The 18826-nt window shown below is 39.8% G+C and overlaps 1 protein-coding gene across 4 annotated transcripts; it reads left to right on the forward strand.

The window, feature by feature from the left end:
• The first annotated feature begins 716 nt into the window (after window positions 1-716).
• On the forward strand, window positions 717-15200 carry FKBP7 (FKBP prolyl isomerase 7). 4 transcript variants are annotated; one of them, XM_050750595.1, is made up of 4 exons: window positions 717-1589; window positions 3018-3169; window positions 11037-11167; window positions 14873-15200. In XM_050750595.1, exons 1-4 carry the CDS (start codon window positions 1369-1371, stop codon window positions 15032-15034), a joined length of 666 nt encoding a protein of 221 aa, XP_050606552.1. In that variant the 5' UTR covers window positions 717-1368; the 3' UTR covers window positions 15035-15200. The 4 variants fall into 4 exon arrangements, with proteins under 4 accessions (XP_050606552.1, XP_050606551.1, XP_050606553.1 ...); XM_050750594.1 differs by having other exon boundaries at window positions 718-1589; window positions 11034-11167; XM_050750596.1 differs by lacking the exon at window positions 14873-15200 and adding an exon at window positions 12921-12990 and having other exon boundaries at window positions 720-1589; window positions 11034-11167.
• The last annotated feature ends 3626 nt before the right edge of the window (window positions 15201-18826 follow it).

Consider the following 18826-nt stretch of genomic DNA (forward strand, 5'->3'; position numbering starts at 1 on the left):
GGATAGCCACAATTTTATTTAGAATATAAAACATTGAACTTGACTTTGGAATTTTATTCTAGAAAGGAGGACTTCCCCCTAGCTTTTATGATTTTTGAAACTCCTGCTTGGACGCAATCGTCATCTTGCATAATCGACAGTAATTTTCAGGTTTATGGAATTTTGCAAACTTTAAGCAAAGCACATCAATCGGGCTCAGTGCTGCGGCTTTTCTTCGCATCACCCAGGTGGAATAGCACCTCTACTCCCAGAACTTAATCCAGGCGAATGCAAAAGGCCTTTGCTGGTTTTCTGGTTTGGATAGTCTTTAGGTATTCACTCGGAAACAAGGCGAATTGATGGAGGAAAGAGTGATGGATGGATATATAATAAATATAATTCAATGACAGGATCTAGGCGGTGGGTGTACCAGTGTTTACTGTAAAATTCAACTTTTCTGTGTATTTTAAAGGTTTTCGTACTAAAATTGGTGGTGGGGAGGTGTGGTCACACAGATTTGACCAAAAACCTGGCTGCGTATTAGCTGTGAGATTAGGAAAAAATGCCCAATACTCAAGTTTTCTTGACTGATGTGGAAAATTACGTATCCCATGGGATTGGTACAAAAAAGTCAAAAGACCATTCCCCGCACTACCAGAGGCCCTCGAATCAAGGGCGACCCCTAGTGGAGGGGGAAAGAAATGCAAGCCAGCGGCGGTCGCTGAATCCTGGAGGTCGGCTCTCGAAAATGCCTGCAGCCAGGCGGAGGAGCTGCTGCACCGCAGTTTCTTCGCGTCGGGCTGGCCTTCAGGTTGTGCGACTCAGCCTGGAACTTCTGAATGCAAGACTCCGACCTGAGGATTCGCTTCAAGGACACCCCAGAAGCACCCAGGAAGCCACCGCCAGCCTATTTTTTACGCTCCTTTTCCAGCATGCTTCTTCCTCCCCCCAGTATCTATCTGCTCGTTCCGTAGGGGTCTTAGAAGTCTTTTGCTTCCACAAATGACAACCATATTCCCTGACTCTACGACATCCCTGGCTGTTTATTTCGTCTTATGCCAGTTCCATTTTAGAAATGCCAATGTTGTCACCGAACCCTGAGGAAACCGGCTGTAAAATATGCGGGTTTAGCGAGAAGCAGAGCGAGTGTGCGGTGCAATCTTAGAGATGAGAACAGCCAGCCCGGGGGCCTAGAAACAGCGTTAACCGCGCTGAGCCCGCTGCCCAAGGAGGAGGGGTTGGGCCTGTGAGAGGGCAGGGCCGCGTCTATGGCCCAGCCCCGGCCCTTTGTGACAGTGTACAACGCCTGCCACGCGTCGGAACTCGGCGCGGGGCATCCAAGGGGCGCGAGTGACACGCGGGAGGGAGAGCGCTGTTCTGCTGGAGCCGATGCCAGAAACCATGCATTTCTTATTCAGATTCATTGTTTTCTTTTATCTATGGGGCCTTTTTACTGCTCAGAGACAAAAGAAAGAGGAGAGCACCGAAGAAGTGAAAATAGAAGTTTTGCATCGTCCAGAAAACTGCTCTAAGACAAGCAAGAAGGGAGACCTACTAAATGCCCATTATGACGGCTACCTGGCTAAAGACGGGTCGAAATTCTACTGCAGGTAGGAAATGCTGCGAGCTGCCCACGCGTCCAGTTGCACAAAATCTTGCCTGCCTCCACCAAGCGTAAGCCTTACTGGTTAGTTGGTTGGTTGGTTGGTTGGTTGGGGTTTTATTTTTTAACAGTAAAAGTTGAGCCCTTTATTCATTAAATATATATATATATAATATATATATGTGTGGTTCTCTAATAAACTGAATATTTCTATTTAAAGTATTGAAAATGTTGGTCCAATAAATTATCGAGGCCGGGCGCGGTGGCTCAAGCCTGTAATCCTAGCACTTTGGGAGGCCGAGACGGGCGGATCACGAGGTCAGGAGATCAAGACCATCCTGGCTAACATGGTGAAACCCCGTCTCTACTAAAAATACAAAAAATTAGCCGGGCGAGGTGGCGGGCGCCTGTAGTCCCAGCTACACGGGAGGCTGAGGCAGGAGAATGGCGTAAACCCGAGAGGCGGAGCTTGCAGTGAGCTGAGATCCGGCCACTGCACTCCAGCCCGGGAGACAGAGCAAGACTCCGTCTCAACAAAAAAAAAAAAAAAAAAAAAAAAAAAAAAATTATCGAAAATACAGTACATCCACACACACACCAACCACTACCATTACCTTTAATTCTGGGACCTCCAGAATTAAATCAAGGTTCTGCCTGTAAGGATGTTCACATTTTTCCCTTGCCGGAAGTATTGAGTCTTTACGGAGGAATACATGGAATAACGAGATTTAACTCTGGCCTTCAGAAGCACGATTTTTATAGGTTGTGGCCACTTTCTATCAAGAAAAACCATTACTTCCCTGGTGACTTCTGGTGGGCCCTGCTCCCCCATTCCACCTGGTGCCTACTCTGATTTAATTGATGGCTTATTACTCAGAGGGAGAATCTTTTCTTCATCCTGTAAAGATAGGACTGGGTAAGATAGTTCCATCCATTTAGAATAAAATAGAGAAATTTAATAAGAATTTATACAGTTTTTAAATTTAATATTATATTAGGGTTTAATAAGAATATAGACTATTACTAGAATTTAATAAGAAAATATACCATTTTAAATTACTTTTAAAATGACTTTTTGAGGCTAAACCTGCCTCATCATTTTTTACAACACACTCAGGGGAGTTAAATGAGTTCTTTGTACAAGCCATGCAGCTAGTTAGGGGCTGGAGACCCATTAAAAAGTTAACTGTTGAATAGGTTTTGTAAAGATAACAATTTTAAAAAATGAGATGGCTCTTAATGATTAGCTTTGGGCAAATCATACTTCTTTCTGGTGATTATAGGGAAGTTTGAGTCAAACACCCGGTTAGGGGTTTTAGAAAGAGTGCTTATACAGGAATGATGGTTAGAGAGGACTCCAATTTTAAATGCCCAGCTGTATTTTCAAGTTTGATTTCTTGAAATCAGTTTACTTAAATATTGTTTTTTATTATAGCCGGACACAAAATGAAGGCCACCCCAAATGGTTTGTCCTTGGTGTTGGGCAAGTGATAAAAGGCCTAGACATTGCTATGATGGATATGTGCCCTGGAGAAAAGCGAAAAGTAGTTATACCCCCTTCATTTGCATACGGAAAGGAAGGCCATGGTAAGATGTTTAATTTTAATTTCTTGTTTTAGTTATATTTTTAAAATGATTAGTAGATTTCTGGGTATGTAGGTCTGAAAGAATTGAAAGCCCAGTCTCAAAAAGAAATATTTGTACAGCCATGCTCATAGCAGCCATGTACAGTAGACAAGAGATGGAAGCAAGCCACATGTCCATAGATGATAGAGAAATGGATAAACAGCCGGGCGCGGTGGCTCACGCCTGTAATCCCAGCACTTTGGGAGGCCGAGGCGGGCGGATCACGAGGTCAGGAGATCGAGACCATCCTGGCTAACACGGTGAAACCCCGTCTCTACTAAAAATGCAAAAAATTAGCCGGGCGAGGCGGCGGGCGCCTGTAGTCCCAGCTACTCGGGAGGCTGAGGCAGGAGAATGGCGTGAACCCGGGAGGCGGAGCTTGCAGTGAGCCGAGATCGCGCCATTGCACTCCAGCCTGGGCGACTAAGCGAGACTCTGTCTCAAAAAAAAAAAAAAAAGAGAAATGGATAAACAAAATGAATATATGCGTATATGGAAGCCAGGCACAGTGGCTCACGCCTGTAATCCCAACAGTTTGGGAGGCCAAGTTGGTAGGATCGCTTGAGGCCAGGACCAGCCTGAGCAACAGCAAGACCCTGCTCTACAAAAAAAAAAAAAAAAAAAAAAAAAAAAACCCACATGAAATGGAATATTATTCAGCCTTAAAAAGGAAGAAAAGGCCGGGCGCGGTGGCTCAAGCCTGTAATCCCAGCACTTTGGGAGGCCGAGACGGGCGGATCACGAGGTCAGGAGATCGAGACCATCCTGGCTAACACGGGGAAACCCCGTCTCTATTAAGAAATACAAAAAAAAAAAAAACTAGCCGGGCGAGGTGGCGGGCGCCTGTAGTCCCAGCTACTCGGGAGGCTGAGGCTGGAGAATGGCATGAACCCGGGAGGCGGAGCTTGCAGTGAGCTGAGATCCGGCCACTGCACTCCAGCCTGGGTGACAGAGCGAGACTCTGTCTCAAAAAAAAAAAAAAGGAAGAAAATTCTGAGACATTCACCAACATGTATCAGCCTTGAGGACATTATGCTAAATGAAATAAACCAGTCACAAAAAGATAAATACTGTATAATTCCACTTATATGAGGTACCTAGAGTAGTCAAATTAATAGAGACAAAGTAGAAGGGTGATTGCCAGAGGCTGAAGTGAGAGGGAAAAGGGGGAGTGTTGACCAATGGGTATAGAGTTTCAGTTTTGCCAGAGGAAGAGTTCTGGAGATTGGTTGCATGGCAGCATAAATGTACTTTACTGAACAACACACTTGAAAATCGTTATGATGGTAAATTTTATGTTATGTGAATTTTACCACAATTAAAAACAAAAAAAGTAAAATAAATAAAAAATGATAGATGAAATAAAGAGAACAGTTGAGTCCAATGACCTTAAGCTCTATCTAGTTCAGTCCAGTCCCCTCTTTTTGTTTATAAAGATAACACGACATTGTTTGAATATAGATATCTGGCCAGAGTTCTTTCTTCTACATTGTGGCAACACTCATGATGATTCTGTATATTCTATAAGCTCTATCTTAAGCATTTTTTTTGAGACGGAGTCTCGCTCTGTGGCCCAGGCTGGAGGGTAGTGGCACGATCTCGGCTCACTGCAAGCTCTGCCTCCCAGGTTCATGCCATTCTCCTGCCTCAGCCTCCTGAGTAGCTGGGACTACAGGTGTCCGCCACCATGCCTGGCTAATTTTTTGTATTTTTAGTAGTGACGGGGTTTCACTGTGTTAGCCAGGATGGTCTCGATCTCCTGACCTCGTGATCCGCCCGCCTCGGTCTCCCAAAGTGCTGGGATTAGAGGCTAAGCCACTGTGCCTGGCCAAGCATTTTTATTGTTTTCAGCATATGTCATTATTACATAAATATTTATAACAGATCTTTGGTAAGCAGTACCAAAGTTAAATTCATAAAACTCAGAAACTGGAACATGTGGGTTTAGAGTAAAAGGACAGGACGGGCACATTGTAAAAGGAACATCTGAGATATAATAAGCTGTCAGTCATTATTACCCCAATACAGGACAAGCCTTCAAATGTGTAAGAAATGATCTTATTCTTTCAATATCTTGCCTATTTTTAAAATCGTAGAGCAAAAATATCTGAAAACCTAGGTAAAGCAAATAAATGGGAAAAATGTTTGTATCATATATGAAGACTGACTTACACTAACCAATAATGAAAATGACATATCCCTAGAAATGGGCCAAATTCATAAATAAGCACCCACTAGCAAAAAATTACAAATGGCCTTTAAGTCTGTGAGAATACTTAATTTTATTCATAATTAAAGAAATTTAAAATGAGACACCATATTTCACTCATCAGATTAGCAAAGACAAAACAACTTGGCAAAAGCATGGAAAAATCAGCATTATTGCTGGGAATGGAAATCATTCAACTTCTCTAACAATTGTTATCAAAAGTGAAAATGCAGGCCCAGGTGTGGTGGCTGATACCTGTAATTCCAGCACTTTGGGAGGCTGAGGTGGGCAGATCACTTCAGGTCAGGAGTTCGAGACCAGTCTGGCCAACATGGTGAAACCCCGCCTCCACTAAAAATACAAAAATTAGCTGGTTGTGGTAGAGTGTGTCTGTAATCCCAGCTACTTGGGAGGCTGAGGCAGGAGAATCACTTGAACCTGGGAGGCAGAAGTTGCGGTGAGCCGAGATTGTGCCACTGTACTCCAGCCTGGGCTACACAGTGAGACTCCATCTCAAAAAAAAAAAGTGAAAATGCACATGCCTTCTTATTCCAGTAGTTCCATTTCCAGGAATATGCACAAAGGTATGTGTAAAAGAACATTCACTGCAGGCATTTTTGTGGGGGAGGGTAGCAAAAGGCTGGAAACCACCTCCTATCCATCAGTGGGAAATTAGTTAAATATAATATATCTACACAATGAATTACTGTGTAGCCAGTAAAAAGAATTAAGTAGAGCTATACTTATTAATATGTTAAAAATAAAGTGGAGGCCAGGCATGGTGGCTTCATGCCTATAATCCTAGCACTTTGAGAGGCTAAGGTGGGAGGATCACTTGAGCCCAGGAGTCTGAAAGCAACCTGGGCAATGCAGGGAGACCCAATCGCTACAGAAAATTAAAAAGTTAGCCAGCTGTGGCGGTATCCGCCTGTGGTCCCAACTACTCAGGGTGCTGAGGTGGGAGGATCCCTTGAGCCTGGGAGGTCGAGGCTGCTGTGAGCTGTGTTTGTGCCACTGCACTCCAACCTGTGGACTAGACTATATTCCACTTTTGGGATATGTATTGAGCATCAGTGCCAGGCTTTGTAGGCACTGGGCATAAAGCAGTGACCAAAGTAGACACTACTCCCGATCCTCTATGAGCTTGTATCTCAGAGGAGGAGTTTCACATATGCCTGTATCTACACAAAAATACATCTGGAAGAATATGCAGTCATATGCCTCAGGGTCAAGGATGAGAAGATTTATTTTCATTCTAACATTTTGTACCATTTGAAAGTTTTATAGTGCATGTATTAATTTTTCCAAAATTAAATTAAATTTTTAAATTACAAAAATTGAGTGTAGCAGAACAGAGAAGAAAATTTTTAAAGCAGGCAGGGAGGATGGGCAGCCTGACAGACAGGCTGCACCTTGCATCCTTTGTTAGGTTCTTGCTCCACGTTGCTGCTTGAAGGCTGTACAGAAAGAATCTTTGCCTCCTTACCCTATTTAGAGCCACTGCTAACTCCACCTGTTTGAAATAGTAAAGATCAATTTTCCACAATGAGATATGGCATTGCTCCCAAATATTTCATGGAAGTGGCATGCCTTCTTTGAGGCCGTTTTATTAGTCATTAAGAGTTCTTTCCAGCAAAATCGGGGCATCAGTGCCCCACATTGGATTGGCGGGTGGTGGGGGGTTGTCAGTGCTTCGAGTCAGACCCAGTCAGGCTTAAAACTCCTAAAGAGACAATTTCCAGATAACTTCAGCTTTATTTTTAATGCTTTTTGCCAATAATTTGATCCCATCAGAACAGCTCCATGGTACCATAATTTATATATCCTGTTTTTATTTATACAGGAACCTGGGAGAAAGAGAAGGAAAATTGAAAATAAATTAAGTCAAATGCAATACTTGTGCTAAAAATCTGTCAAAAGTTAAGGCCACTTCTAGGCAAAATGATGGAGGAAGAGTTTGCCTTTCAGTCTCTTTCTCATTTTCAAAGTTTTCCTTTCTGTCTTGTGTTGTGTCTTCAGATGCCTCCACATTCTGCCTACCACTAGAGCACCCACTCTCCTATCTGCCTGGAGCACACACATCTGTCATCATCAGGTGCTCATCCAGGGTTCACCACCCTCAGGCAAAGGACCACTTAGCTTATCCTTTTCATAAAGTAATTTATCCTTAGATATGAATGACTACCCAGGCTGCCTAAGCTCTTAATAAATCAGAAACTTGCTGCAGAGATATAGAAGTTTGACATGAAACAAGTTCCTATTCAATTGGAGGTATCTCTAACAAACATTAAAGTGAATAATCTCACTAGTAATACCACCAGCACCCTCATTTTACAGGAAAGGAAACTGAGGCCCCAAAAAGTGTGTTAATTGGACCATAGTTAATACTGGCCTTGCCTGCATTGCAATACCTTGGATTACATTATTTTAAAAGTTGCAGTGTAGACCTTAAGTAACTGTTTAACAACCTCTTGATTAAATAAGCATTTAAAAGTAAGTTGTTATTAAGACGTGACATTAGCTATAACTTTATTTTAGGTAGTACTTGAAGAAGTCTTTCTTCTGTAAAATATCCTTGTCTCATGTCACAGAACAACCCTGCATGTCTTGAAATGCATGTGACTTGTTAGTGCTTAAATAACAATATATAACAAGAAAAAGAGGTGATTGGCAATATATCCTTTTTTTTTTTTTTTTTTTTTTTTTTGTGATGGAGTCTTACTCTGTCGCCCAACTGGAGTGCAGCGGTGTGATTGATTTTGGCTCACTGCAGCCTCTCCCTCCCGGGTTCAAGCTACTCTCCTGCCTCAGCCTCTGAGTAGCTGGGATTACAGGCACACGCCAGCATGCCTGGCTAATTTTTGTTTTTTTAGTAGAAACGGGGTTTCACCATGTTGGCCAGGCAGGTGTCGAACTCCTGGTGGCTTATACCACTGCGCCTGGCCAATGTTTTCTGTTTATAGCAAAATTGTTCAAAAACTGCCTATGTACCTACGATATTTTTTCTTAAGAAATTTATGTTTTGGGCTGGGCACAGTGGCGTATACCTGTAATCCTAGCACTTTGGGAGGCTGAGGTGGGTGGATCACCTGAGGCCAGGAGTTCAAGACCAGCCTGGCCAACATAGTGAAACCCCATATCTACTAAAAATACAAAAAATAGCTGGGCGTGGCGGTGCATGCCTGTAGTCCCAGCTACTTGGGAGGCTGAGACACAAGAATCACTTGAACTCAGGAGATGGAGGTTGCAGTGAGCCAAGATTGTGCCACTGCACTACGGCCTGGGCAACAGAGCAGATTCTGTCTCAAAAAAAAAAAGAAAGAAAGAAATTTGAATTTGTGTTTTGAATTTGCCTTGAATTATTGTCAGAAGTAATTGTTTTTCTGTAATAAGGAGATTATAACTGGAAAAAATAGGAATAGGTTTTATAAAACGACCATTGACTCAATCTCTAGCTCTTCTACTCTAAAGTCAGGTAATATGTGGTGCATTAGGTTAGGACTTTTATGTTAGTCATATGATGCATGGGTAGATCCTTCTATGTTTTCTCTTTGAAAACTACTAATCTGCTACTCCTTTTGGCTATAACTCACAAACTCTTTTCTCTTCAGATTATATAAAGACTTTAGCTAGAATGCTTCACTTTTTTATTAAAGAAATTGCTGTTTCCTTCCAAGGACAAACATTTTAAAAATAAATGATATGGGTCATTCATTTGACAAATTGGACTGTCTGCAGTAGATCAGGCACTGTGTGAGACACTGGCAATATACTGATGACACAAGCTACCCACTGCCCCTTAGGAAGTTATTTCTGCAGGTCATTTTTATGACATATATATCTGAAATAGCCCATTGTTTATTAAAATCACCTGTGACATCATGGCCTGGCACGGTGGCTCACGCCTATAATCCCAGCACTTTGGGAGGCCAAGGCAGGTGGATCATTTGAGGTCAAGAGTTTGAGACCAGCCTGGCCAACATGGTGAATCCCCATCTCTACTAATAAAGTACAAAAAATTAGCCAGGAATGGTGGCAGATGCCTGTAATCCCAGCTACTCAGGAGGCTGAGGCAGGAGAATTGCTTGAACCTGGGAGGCAGAGGTTACAGTGAGCCGAGATCGTGCCATTGCACTCTAGCCTGGGTGACAGAGGAATTTTCTTGTCCAAAAAGAAAAAAAAAAATCTGTGACATCAGCTAATAGGTTAACTTAATTAAAGAGAGCAATTCTAGCCAGGCACAGTGGCTCACATCTGTAAGCCTAGCACTTAGGGAAGCCAAAGCAAGCAGATCACCTGAGGTCAGGAGTTCAAGACCAGCCTGGCCAACATGGCGAAACCCTGTCTCTACTAATAATACAATGCCTGGTGTGCACCTGTAATCCCAGCTACTCAGGAGGCTGAGGTAGGAGAATGGCTTGAACCCAGAAGGCAGAGGCTGTAGTAAGCGGAGATTGCGCTACTGCACTCCAGCCTGGGAAACAGAGTGAGACTCCGTCTCAAAAAAAACAAATAGATAAAAATAAAAAGAGGTATTCAACTTAATGCTTAAAAATGTATACAATTTCTTTGTAAAATTGTTACTGAATTTTTCTTTTATTTTTAATTCTTTTTTTTTTTTTTTTTTTTAATAGAGACAGGGTCTCACCATGTTGCCCAGGTTGGTCTCAAACTCCTGGGCTCAAGTGATCCTCCTGTCTCGGTCTCCCAGAGTGCTGGAATTACACGTGTGAGCCACCATGCCCAGCCTGTTACTGGATTTTTCTATCATTGCACTTATTTTTTAATGTCTATAAAAAATTTGAAAGACAAATATATTGATACTTATGTTTTATTTATGCTTCCAAATAACTACACAAAATCATTTTCTAGAAGATTACTCATCTATGCTTTGAAATTTTTCTGCCCATGCATTTCTTCTCTGTGCCACCTCTCTTCTGTATTGATGATAGGAGAGTACAGTTGTCTCTCAGTACCTGTTAGAGATTGGTTTCAAGACTTTCTCATGGATTCCAAAATCCACAGAAGCTCAAGCCCCTAATATAAAATGGCATCACATTTGCATATAACCTCCGCACATCTTCCAGTGTACTTTAAATCATCTCTAGATTACTTATAATATCTAATACAATGTAAATGTTATGTAAAAGGTTTTTGTATTGGTTAGGGAATAATGACAAGAAAAAAGTCTGTACGTGTTTATTACACACACAACTATCCTTTTTTTGTATGAATATTTTCAAGCTGAGACCGGTTGAATCCACAGATGCAGAACCCACAGATATGGAGGGTCATATCCATGTATTAATAAAAATTTATGATTTGTACTTAATCAAGAAATAGTGGTCCCATAGGTCCTTTGAATTGACTTGGTTCAGAAACATGCGGAAAAAATATTCCTAAAAAGTATTTATAAAAAAAGAGAAAAAAAGCAAAAATGAAAACTCTTGAAAAGCTGAAAGAAGTTATAAAAGATGAGAAAAAATTAAAAATTGTGAGTATTCAGATAGCAATTCTTATCAACATGAAATAATGTAATATGGTTATGGCAGTTCATGAGTAGATATTTGAACCATATCTTTACGTAAGTTAAACTGCTAAAATTTATACCCTTAGCAGAAGGCAAGATTCCACCTGATGCTACATTGATTTTTGAGATTGAACTTTATGCTGTGACCAAAGGACCACGGAGCATTGAGACATTTAAACAGATAGACACGGACAATGACAGGCAACTCTCTAAAGCCGAGGTAATTCAAACCAATTTCATGTGTATAGTCTAATTTTTTTATCTCAGTTTAAATACATCTGTTTTACAACTATTACTTTTTAGGTCTAGCTAGCATGGGCTCTGATCACTGCTTTTATAGAGCTGGTCACTAAAAAATAATCTAAGCGCTTAGAAAAAGCTCTAAGCTTTTTCAGTATAAACCTTGTGAGTCATCCTCTTCAATTGCCTTTCTCCCTACAAGAGAGTCATTAAAATCCCAAATTATTCATCTCTACAGTGCTCTTCCAGTTTCTAGACTACACTAGCATATCTCTTTTTCAGGCAACACTGTAAGAATTTGCAACAGGGCAAATAATTCACGCCTCATAGGATTATGAAAAGAGCTAGCAAGGATCTGAATTGAGTGGGCTAGAAAGTTGGTAAACAGGAGCCAGGAGTTCAGCCAGCTAGCTTCTGTATCTCAGTCTTGTAATAAAGATCTTGTAATAATAATGATAATTGGGCTGGGCATGTGGCTCATGCCTAAAATCTCAACACTTTGGGAGGCCGAGGTGGGAAGATTGCTTGAGCCCAGGAGTTCAAGACCAGCCTGGGCAACATAGGGAGACCCGTCTCTACAAAAAATTTAATAAATTAGCCAGGTGTGGTGGTGCATACCTGTGGTCCCAGCTAGGAGACTGAGGTAGGAGGATCGCTTGGGCCCAGGAGGTTGAGGCTGCAGTGAGCTGTGATCGTGCCACTGCACTCCAGCCTGGAAGATAGACTGAGACCTTGTCTCCAAAAAAAAAAAAAAAAAAAAAAAAAGAGATAATAATAGGTAACATTTATTTTGTACTTTTAGTACCAGATACTATTTATAAGCATATAAGTATGTGAACTTATCTAATCTTCATGATAGTTTATGGGGCAGACACTATTGTCATCATCTCCACTTTTAGATGGGGAAAATAATAATCAGGTTAACTAGCCAAAAATCACACAGTAGTAAGGGGCAAAACCTGGGCCATCTGGCTTCATGAGTCTTCTTACAGTTTAATTTTTCTTAGAGACAGGGTCTTGCTCTGTTGCCCATGCCAGGGTGGAGTGATCATAGCTCACTGCACCCTTGAATCCCTGGACTCAAGTGATACCCCAGCATGCCACCACACCCAGCTAATTATTTTTGTTTAAGAGATGGAGTCTCACTACATTGCCCAGGCTAGTCTTGAACTCCTGGCCTCAAGTGATTCTCCTTCAGCCTCCCAAAGTGCTGGGATTACAGGCATGAACCACCATGCCTGGCCCACTACTATATTTTTAACTTTGGACTTAGACTGCTTCTTTTGGAGAAAATCATGAATGTTTCAAGTCTAATACTATTTATTGAAGTCTAATGTTTTACTTAGTCCCACTGACCATACTCTTGCTTAAAATTAGTAAACCAGCTGTCTCCCCTCTTAACTAGTTAGGAGACATTTAAAAATGCATAACTCTACCACATAAGTGAGTAGTAAAAGATTGATTTCAAGTGATAAAAATAAGTCTTTTTCTCTGTTGCTTTTTCATCTCCCTCTCCAATCCTTTCCCCACCCAGTTCAACTTCTTACACCTGGATATTAGTAATGACTTTCCCTTCAAGCATCTTGGTTGGCCAACAGTGGAAAAAGGAGAAGGGAACATGTCCTGTTCTTAAGAAGAAGGGCAGTTACAGGGGTGGCAAATGGTTCCCAAAGTGTACTTCTCCATTGACTCCTTATTCACTTCTCTATTGACTCCTTATCACCCTTTTTTAGAGTGAATAGCAGCTGCAGCTGAATTCGCATAGTACCCAAGGGCTCAGCCTATGCACACAGACCACTCATTATCACAGGCACACCAAGAGCCATGTTCTGCAGTATGACTACTCCACAGTAAGACATTAGACAATCTTAAATTCTTTTCTGGAAAATAAAAATAGAGAAAATTCAAAATACTAATCTACTTAGCTACAATTTCCCTGGATGTCTTTGTGATATCAGCTGCTTTATCGCCAGATGGATGAGAGTGATTTTCACTAACTTGAATAACAATAGCTATCTTTTATTGATGGCCATAATCATTATTCTAATCCTTGCATCAATCCTACAATATAGATACTTATTTACCTCCTTTTACAGATGACAAAACTGAGGTTCAGAGAGGTTAATTTGCACACGACCACACAGCAAATCCAAGGCAAAGCCTGAATTAGAAACATGAACTAAAAAAAAAAAAAAAAAAAAAAAACTTTATTCATTGTCAGAAAGATTAAGTAAACTATTTTATCAGTTTCATCTTTAAAAAAGAAAAAGAAAAATATTTCTTTAGTATTAAAGGGGAAGGATGGGGGAAATACAGTGTTTTATTAAATTAAAAAGTGGAAATAGTGTGGAACCCATTACTAGCAAAATTAAGGTCATGTTCTTACCCACTGTCTTTCTGTACCTCTGTACTATAGTGTACTGGAAAAGGAGTCGAGTTTAAGCATCAGCAATATTGGTTGTGTAAAAATAAATGAACTTACTTAGAAACTGAGAAATATTTGGAGCTATTAAAAATTGTTTACACCTACCTAGGACTGCTAAGCTTTGGCTGGAAGAAAAAAATTCGTCTCCCTCATGTAGGACCAAAGTCCCATTTGAGAACAGTTGATATAGCCTTCATTAAGGTCCACTGATTGCTCTAAAATAAAGTCAACTTGCAATGGGTTGACCGTAGGATATGTATTGCGAAAAACCTCTCAAACTCTAGCTTTCAAAAATACTCTTGCCTCTTTAATGCCAGCCTTACTGAACATTACCTCCAGATGATTGTGCATTGCTTTCTTTAGTTATTATAAGGATTAGTGCTTTCCAATGGAAATATAATTTGAGTTACACATATAATTTTAAAATTTTTATAGTCACATCTTAAAAAGTAAAAAGATATAGGTGAAATTAATTTTAATGTTATATCTTCACTCAATATATCTAAAATATTGCCATTTCTATATGAGATCAATATAAAAGTTATCAATTAGATATACTTTTTGAAGCCTTCAAGATCTGTTATATATTTTACATTTGTAGTAACATATCTCATTTTGATCTAGCCATGTTTCAAGTGCTCATTAGTCACATGTGGCTAGTGGCTACTATATTGGACAATACTTTTAATGTGTGTTTGCATAGAGAAATTTTATATAATTAGTGAATACTTCAGGATTCCTTTCTTTATTTGACATTATTAAAGAGATTATTATAGTTATGTAGATTTGGAAGAGAGCAATAGAAGCCTAGAAAAACTTAAAATACTAAATTTTATTTCAAAACCTATGGTTATATTTTATTGATTATATAACATATTCATTAGTTTTAGAGATTATAGAAATGCCAATTTGGGTTTTTTTCACTAATGGCAGTCATGCATTATTTTCCTTTGATAATATGAACAGCATGGATTATTAGAAAGCATTTAGTTTCAACAAAGTTCAATTTAAATATTAATCTTTGAGTATGTACCACTAACCATCTATCATCTTAGGGAAAACTAATTTGAAGACCTGTTTCTCTCCAAAACATTGCTTCAAAGAGTAAGAAAAATAAAACCTCAAATAGCTTTTCAAACTGTTGTGTCATTTACTATAAGTAATCCTGGACATGAATTTCATTATTATAAATATTCTCAAAGTTACTGGAAATTTACTGTGATGGCTTTTAATTAAAGGAATGTTATTTTGGCCTTCCAGATAAACCTCTACTTGCAAAGGGAATTTGAAAAAGATGAGAAGCCACGTGACAAGTCATATCAGGATGCAGTTTTAGAAGATATTTTTAAGAAGAATGACCATGATGGTGATGGCTTCATTTCTCCCAAGGAATACAATGTATACCAACACGATGAACTATAGCATATTTGTATTTCTACTTTTTTTTAGCTATTTACTGTACTTTATGTATAAAACAATGTCACTTTTCTTCAAGTTGTATTTTCTATTTTCCCCTATGAGAAGATATTTGATCTCCCCAATACATTGATTTTGCTATAATAAATGTGAGGCTGTTTTGCAAACTTAACTTGTAGGAATGGTATGATTGTGTTTCCTGTTGCTTTATTCTGTAAACGAGAATTGTAGCACTATGAAACAGACCTCTCAGTCCCAGTGGGCATTTCTTCGCCTTTCAGGATGTAGGAGGACGTATACAGTATGTCAAAAACTGCAAGCTTTTCCCAACTTTAACCTTACCAGCATGTTAATATCCAGTTTTTTTATACTTTAAAAGTTAAAGTGCCTCATATTTTTAAAATATCCAGTAAGGACCCAGGAATTAGCATTTCACTTGTTTATACATCTTATAACATTATGAAGAGGATATAAAAATCCTAGAACTGAAGAGTCTTCCTTTGGTATATGTGCAGGAAGAAAGTTGTATATCTCTGTTCCACAAAGAACACAACACAGTCTCTATACTTTTTGGTGTAAGCTTCTAGCCTTGGTTATTTTCCAGTGCGGAATGTTTAAAGATATTTGACCAAACCAAAGACTTTGCCTCTTATAGCAAGCATAGAGAGTGTACTGCCTGGCTTTTGCATTCCTTCAGACATTATTATAAATGTGCAACTCCTCTTCCCTCTTTAAACCTTTGTAAGATGTCTGCCACCCCAAGCTTTTGTCTTGATAGTTTTAAATTGATGCCATGAAATTTCTTAGTTTTTGTTCCCTTTTTCTAGTTATCTCTTTCCTTATGTCACCTCATTTCCCATCATTCTTGTCATTAATGATGAATGATCATTACAAATTGGTATGCTGTCAAATTTTGATAAATGTGCCAAACAAAGGAGGATATACAGTGCCATGGCAGTTTTGTGTCATGGTCAAGTTATGATATCATATGACTTGAGAATAGTATGTAAGAGATGCTGTAGAAGATCACGTTGGAGGCCGGGCGCGGTGGCTCAAGCCTGTAATCCCAGCACTTTGGGAGGCCAAGACGGGCGGATCACGGGGTCAGGAGATCGAGACCATCCTGGCGAACACAGTGAAACCCCGTCTCTACTAAAAAAATACAAAAAAATAGCCGGGCGAGGTGGCAGGCGCCTGTAGTCCCAGCTACTCGGGAGGCTGAGGCAGGAGAATAGCGCAAACCCGGGAGGCGGAGCTTGCAGTGAGCTGAGATCCGGCCACTGCACTCCAGCCTGGGCAACAGCGCGAGACTCCCTCTCAAAAAAAAAAAAAAAAAAGATCACGTTGGTACCAAAGAAAGGGCACGTGTCTATCAGAACATAGAAGATTTTGCATACTGCATGATATGGTTAGGCTTTGTGTCCACACCCAAATCTCATCTTGAATTATAATCCCCATAATTTCCATAATCCCCACATGTCACTGGAGAGACCAGGTGGAGGTAACTGAATCATAGGGGTGGTTTCCCCCATGCTGTTCTCATGCAGTCTTTGGTTTTATAAGTGTTTGATAGTTCCTCCTGCATTCATTCTCCCGCCTGCCACCTTGTGAAGAAGGTCCTTGCTTCCCTGCCTTCCACCAAGATTGTAAATTTCCTGAGGCCTCCCCAGCCATGGGAAACCGTGAGTCAATTTAACCTCTTTTCTTTATCAATTACCCAGTCTAGGGCAGTTCTTTACAGCAGTGTGAAAGTGGACTACTACACTGCATATATAGGAAAGTATGGTCAGACAGTAAATAGCTCTGTTCAAAATAATTGAGTTCCCAACAAGTGAAGTTTTTTCTACCTTCTGAAACTTGCTCTTTCCAAACCATTGTTCATCCTTTAACTTCTTTACACTATCAAAAATTCTATTTAAAAATAGAGGGCTTTCAGATGAGTATGTACAAAAACAAGTGTACATAGGGGTAACACAACCATGAGATTAGTAAATAACACATGGCTAGCACATAATTTGACACCTCATAAAACAAGGATCTGTACTATCTTTTCCTTCCTCCCAATATTTAACACTTTCTCACGTGTTTAATCATTTACTCTTTCATTGCCTTCCCTCAGAAAAACCTGCTCCATTGAAGTAAACTAAGTAACTCAATATTCTTTATTTTGGTTTGGAAGCTGTCTCCATTCTCTGTATCCATATTAAGAAGTCACCTTATAATCTAAACTTTGTAATTCTAATTTTTTGTCCCATTATTTTTCATACAAAGTGCTTTTAAACTTGTTTTTAAAAAATGACAGATACTTTGGGAGGCCGAGACGGGCGGATCACGAGGTCAGGAGATCGAGACCATCCTGGCGAACACGGTGAAACCCCGTCTCTACTAAAAAATACAAAAAACTAGCCGGGCGAGGCGGCGGGCGCCTGTAGTCCCAGCTACTCGGGAGGCTGAGGCAGGAGAATGGCATAAACCCGGGGGGCGGAGCTTGCAGTGAGCTGAGATCCGGCCACTGCACTCCAGCCCGGGCGACAGAGCCAGACTCCGTCTCAAAAAAAAAAAAAAAAAAAAAAAAAAAAAAAAAAAATGACAGATAATGCCACATGAATAGGGAGATGATTCATTCTAAAACTTGTATTTACACAATTAAAAATAAATTTCTAATCATTCTACATACAATTCAGTGTACAAGTATTTCATATCGGCATGATTGCCTTCTGCCTTCATATGCATATATGTGGCATTCAGTGCTGTGACTACATTTTGAGTTCTAGAATTTTAACATTTTATTCATTATACAATTATTTTAATAAAGGTAAATAGTAATTTAGGTTGTGTATGAAAAATTCAGATTTCTCAACAGAGTAGATTAAAAATATCTTTCAGAACTGAATATGTTAAATGTTTTAAACATTTTCAAAGAAACAGATGTGTCTTATCTGTCTTAACTTTACAATGACAGTATTGCGTTTTATGAAGACGAAACTCATGAGCATACCCACATCATAGAATGGCAGCCCATTACTACTATCAGTCACCTTGTTAACTGTGTACACAAAACCCTATGTTGAGTTCAGTGTGCTTTTAATTTGATACTGCAATTAAACATTTAGGATTGCATTAAATTATTAACACATTTTTCTCATTTTACCAGACCAAAGGCAATAGTTGAAACACCATAAAGTTGCTACTTGTGCAGTCTTGTCATCCTTACATGTTGAATTGAAAGTTGATTGAAAATAAAATTGGTATTTAGAAAAATCTCTTAATTATATAAAAAGTTATCTAGGCCAGGTCCAGTGGCTCACACCTGTAATCCCAGCACTTTGGAGACCGAGGCAAGTGGATCACAAGGTCAGGAGTTCAAGACTAGCCTGGCCAAGATGGTAAAACCCCATCTCTACTAAAAATACAAAAAATTAGCCAGGGGTGGTGGCAGGCGCCAGTAATCCCAGCTACTCAGGAGGCTGAGGCAGAGAATTGCTTGAACCCAGGAGGCAAAGGTTGCAGTGAGCCAAGATCGTGCCACTGTACTCCAGCCTGGGCAACAGAGCAAGGCTCTGTCTTAAAAAACAAAAAAAAAAGTTATCTAAAATGATAGACTACATCCCAAAAATGATTCTAAAGTGACTGGCAAGATTATGAAAGAACATCTCTATTCTGAATGTTACATGTGAATCTTTTTTGATATAAATAGTGTTATTAATTTTCATGACAACTTAAGAAACAGACACTACTGTCATCATCACTACTTTATAGATAGGGAAAATGATACCCAGACAGGTTAATTTCTTTCTG

The sequence above is a fragment of the Macaca thibetana genome, chromosome 12, assembly GCF_024542745.1.
Source record: "Macaca thibetana thibetana isolate TM-01 chromosome 12, ASM2454274v1, whole genome shotgun sequence".
In the NCBI taxonomy this organism is placed as follows: domain Eukaryota; kingdom Metazoa; phylum Chordata; class Mammalia; order Primates; family Cercopithecidae; genus Macaca; species Macaca thibetana.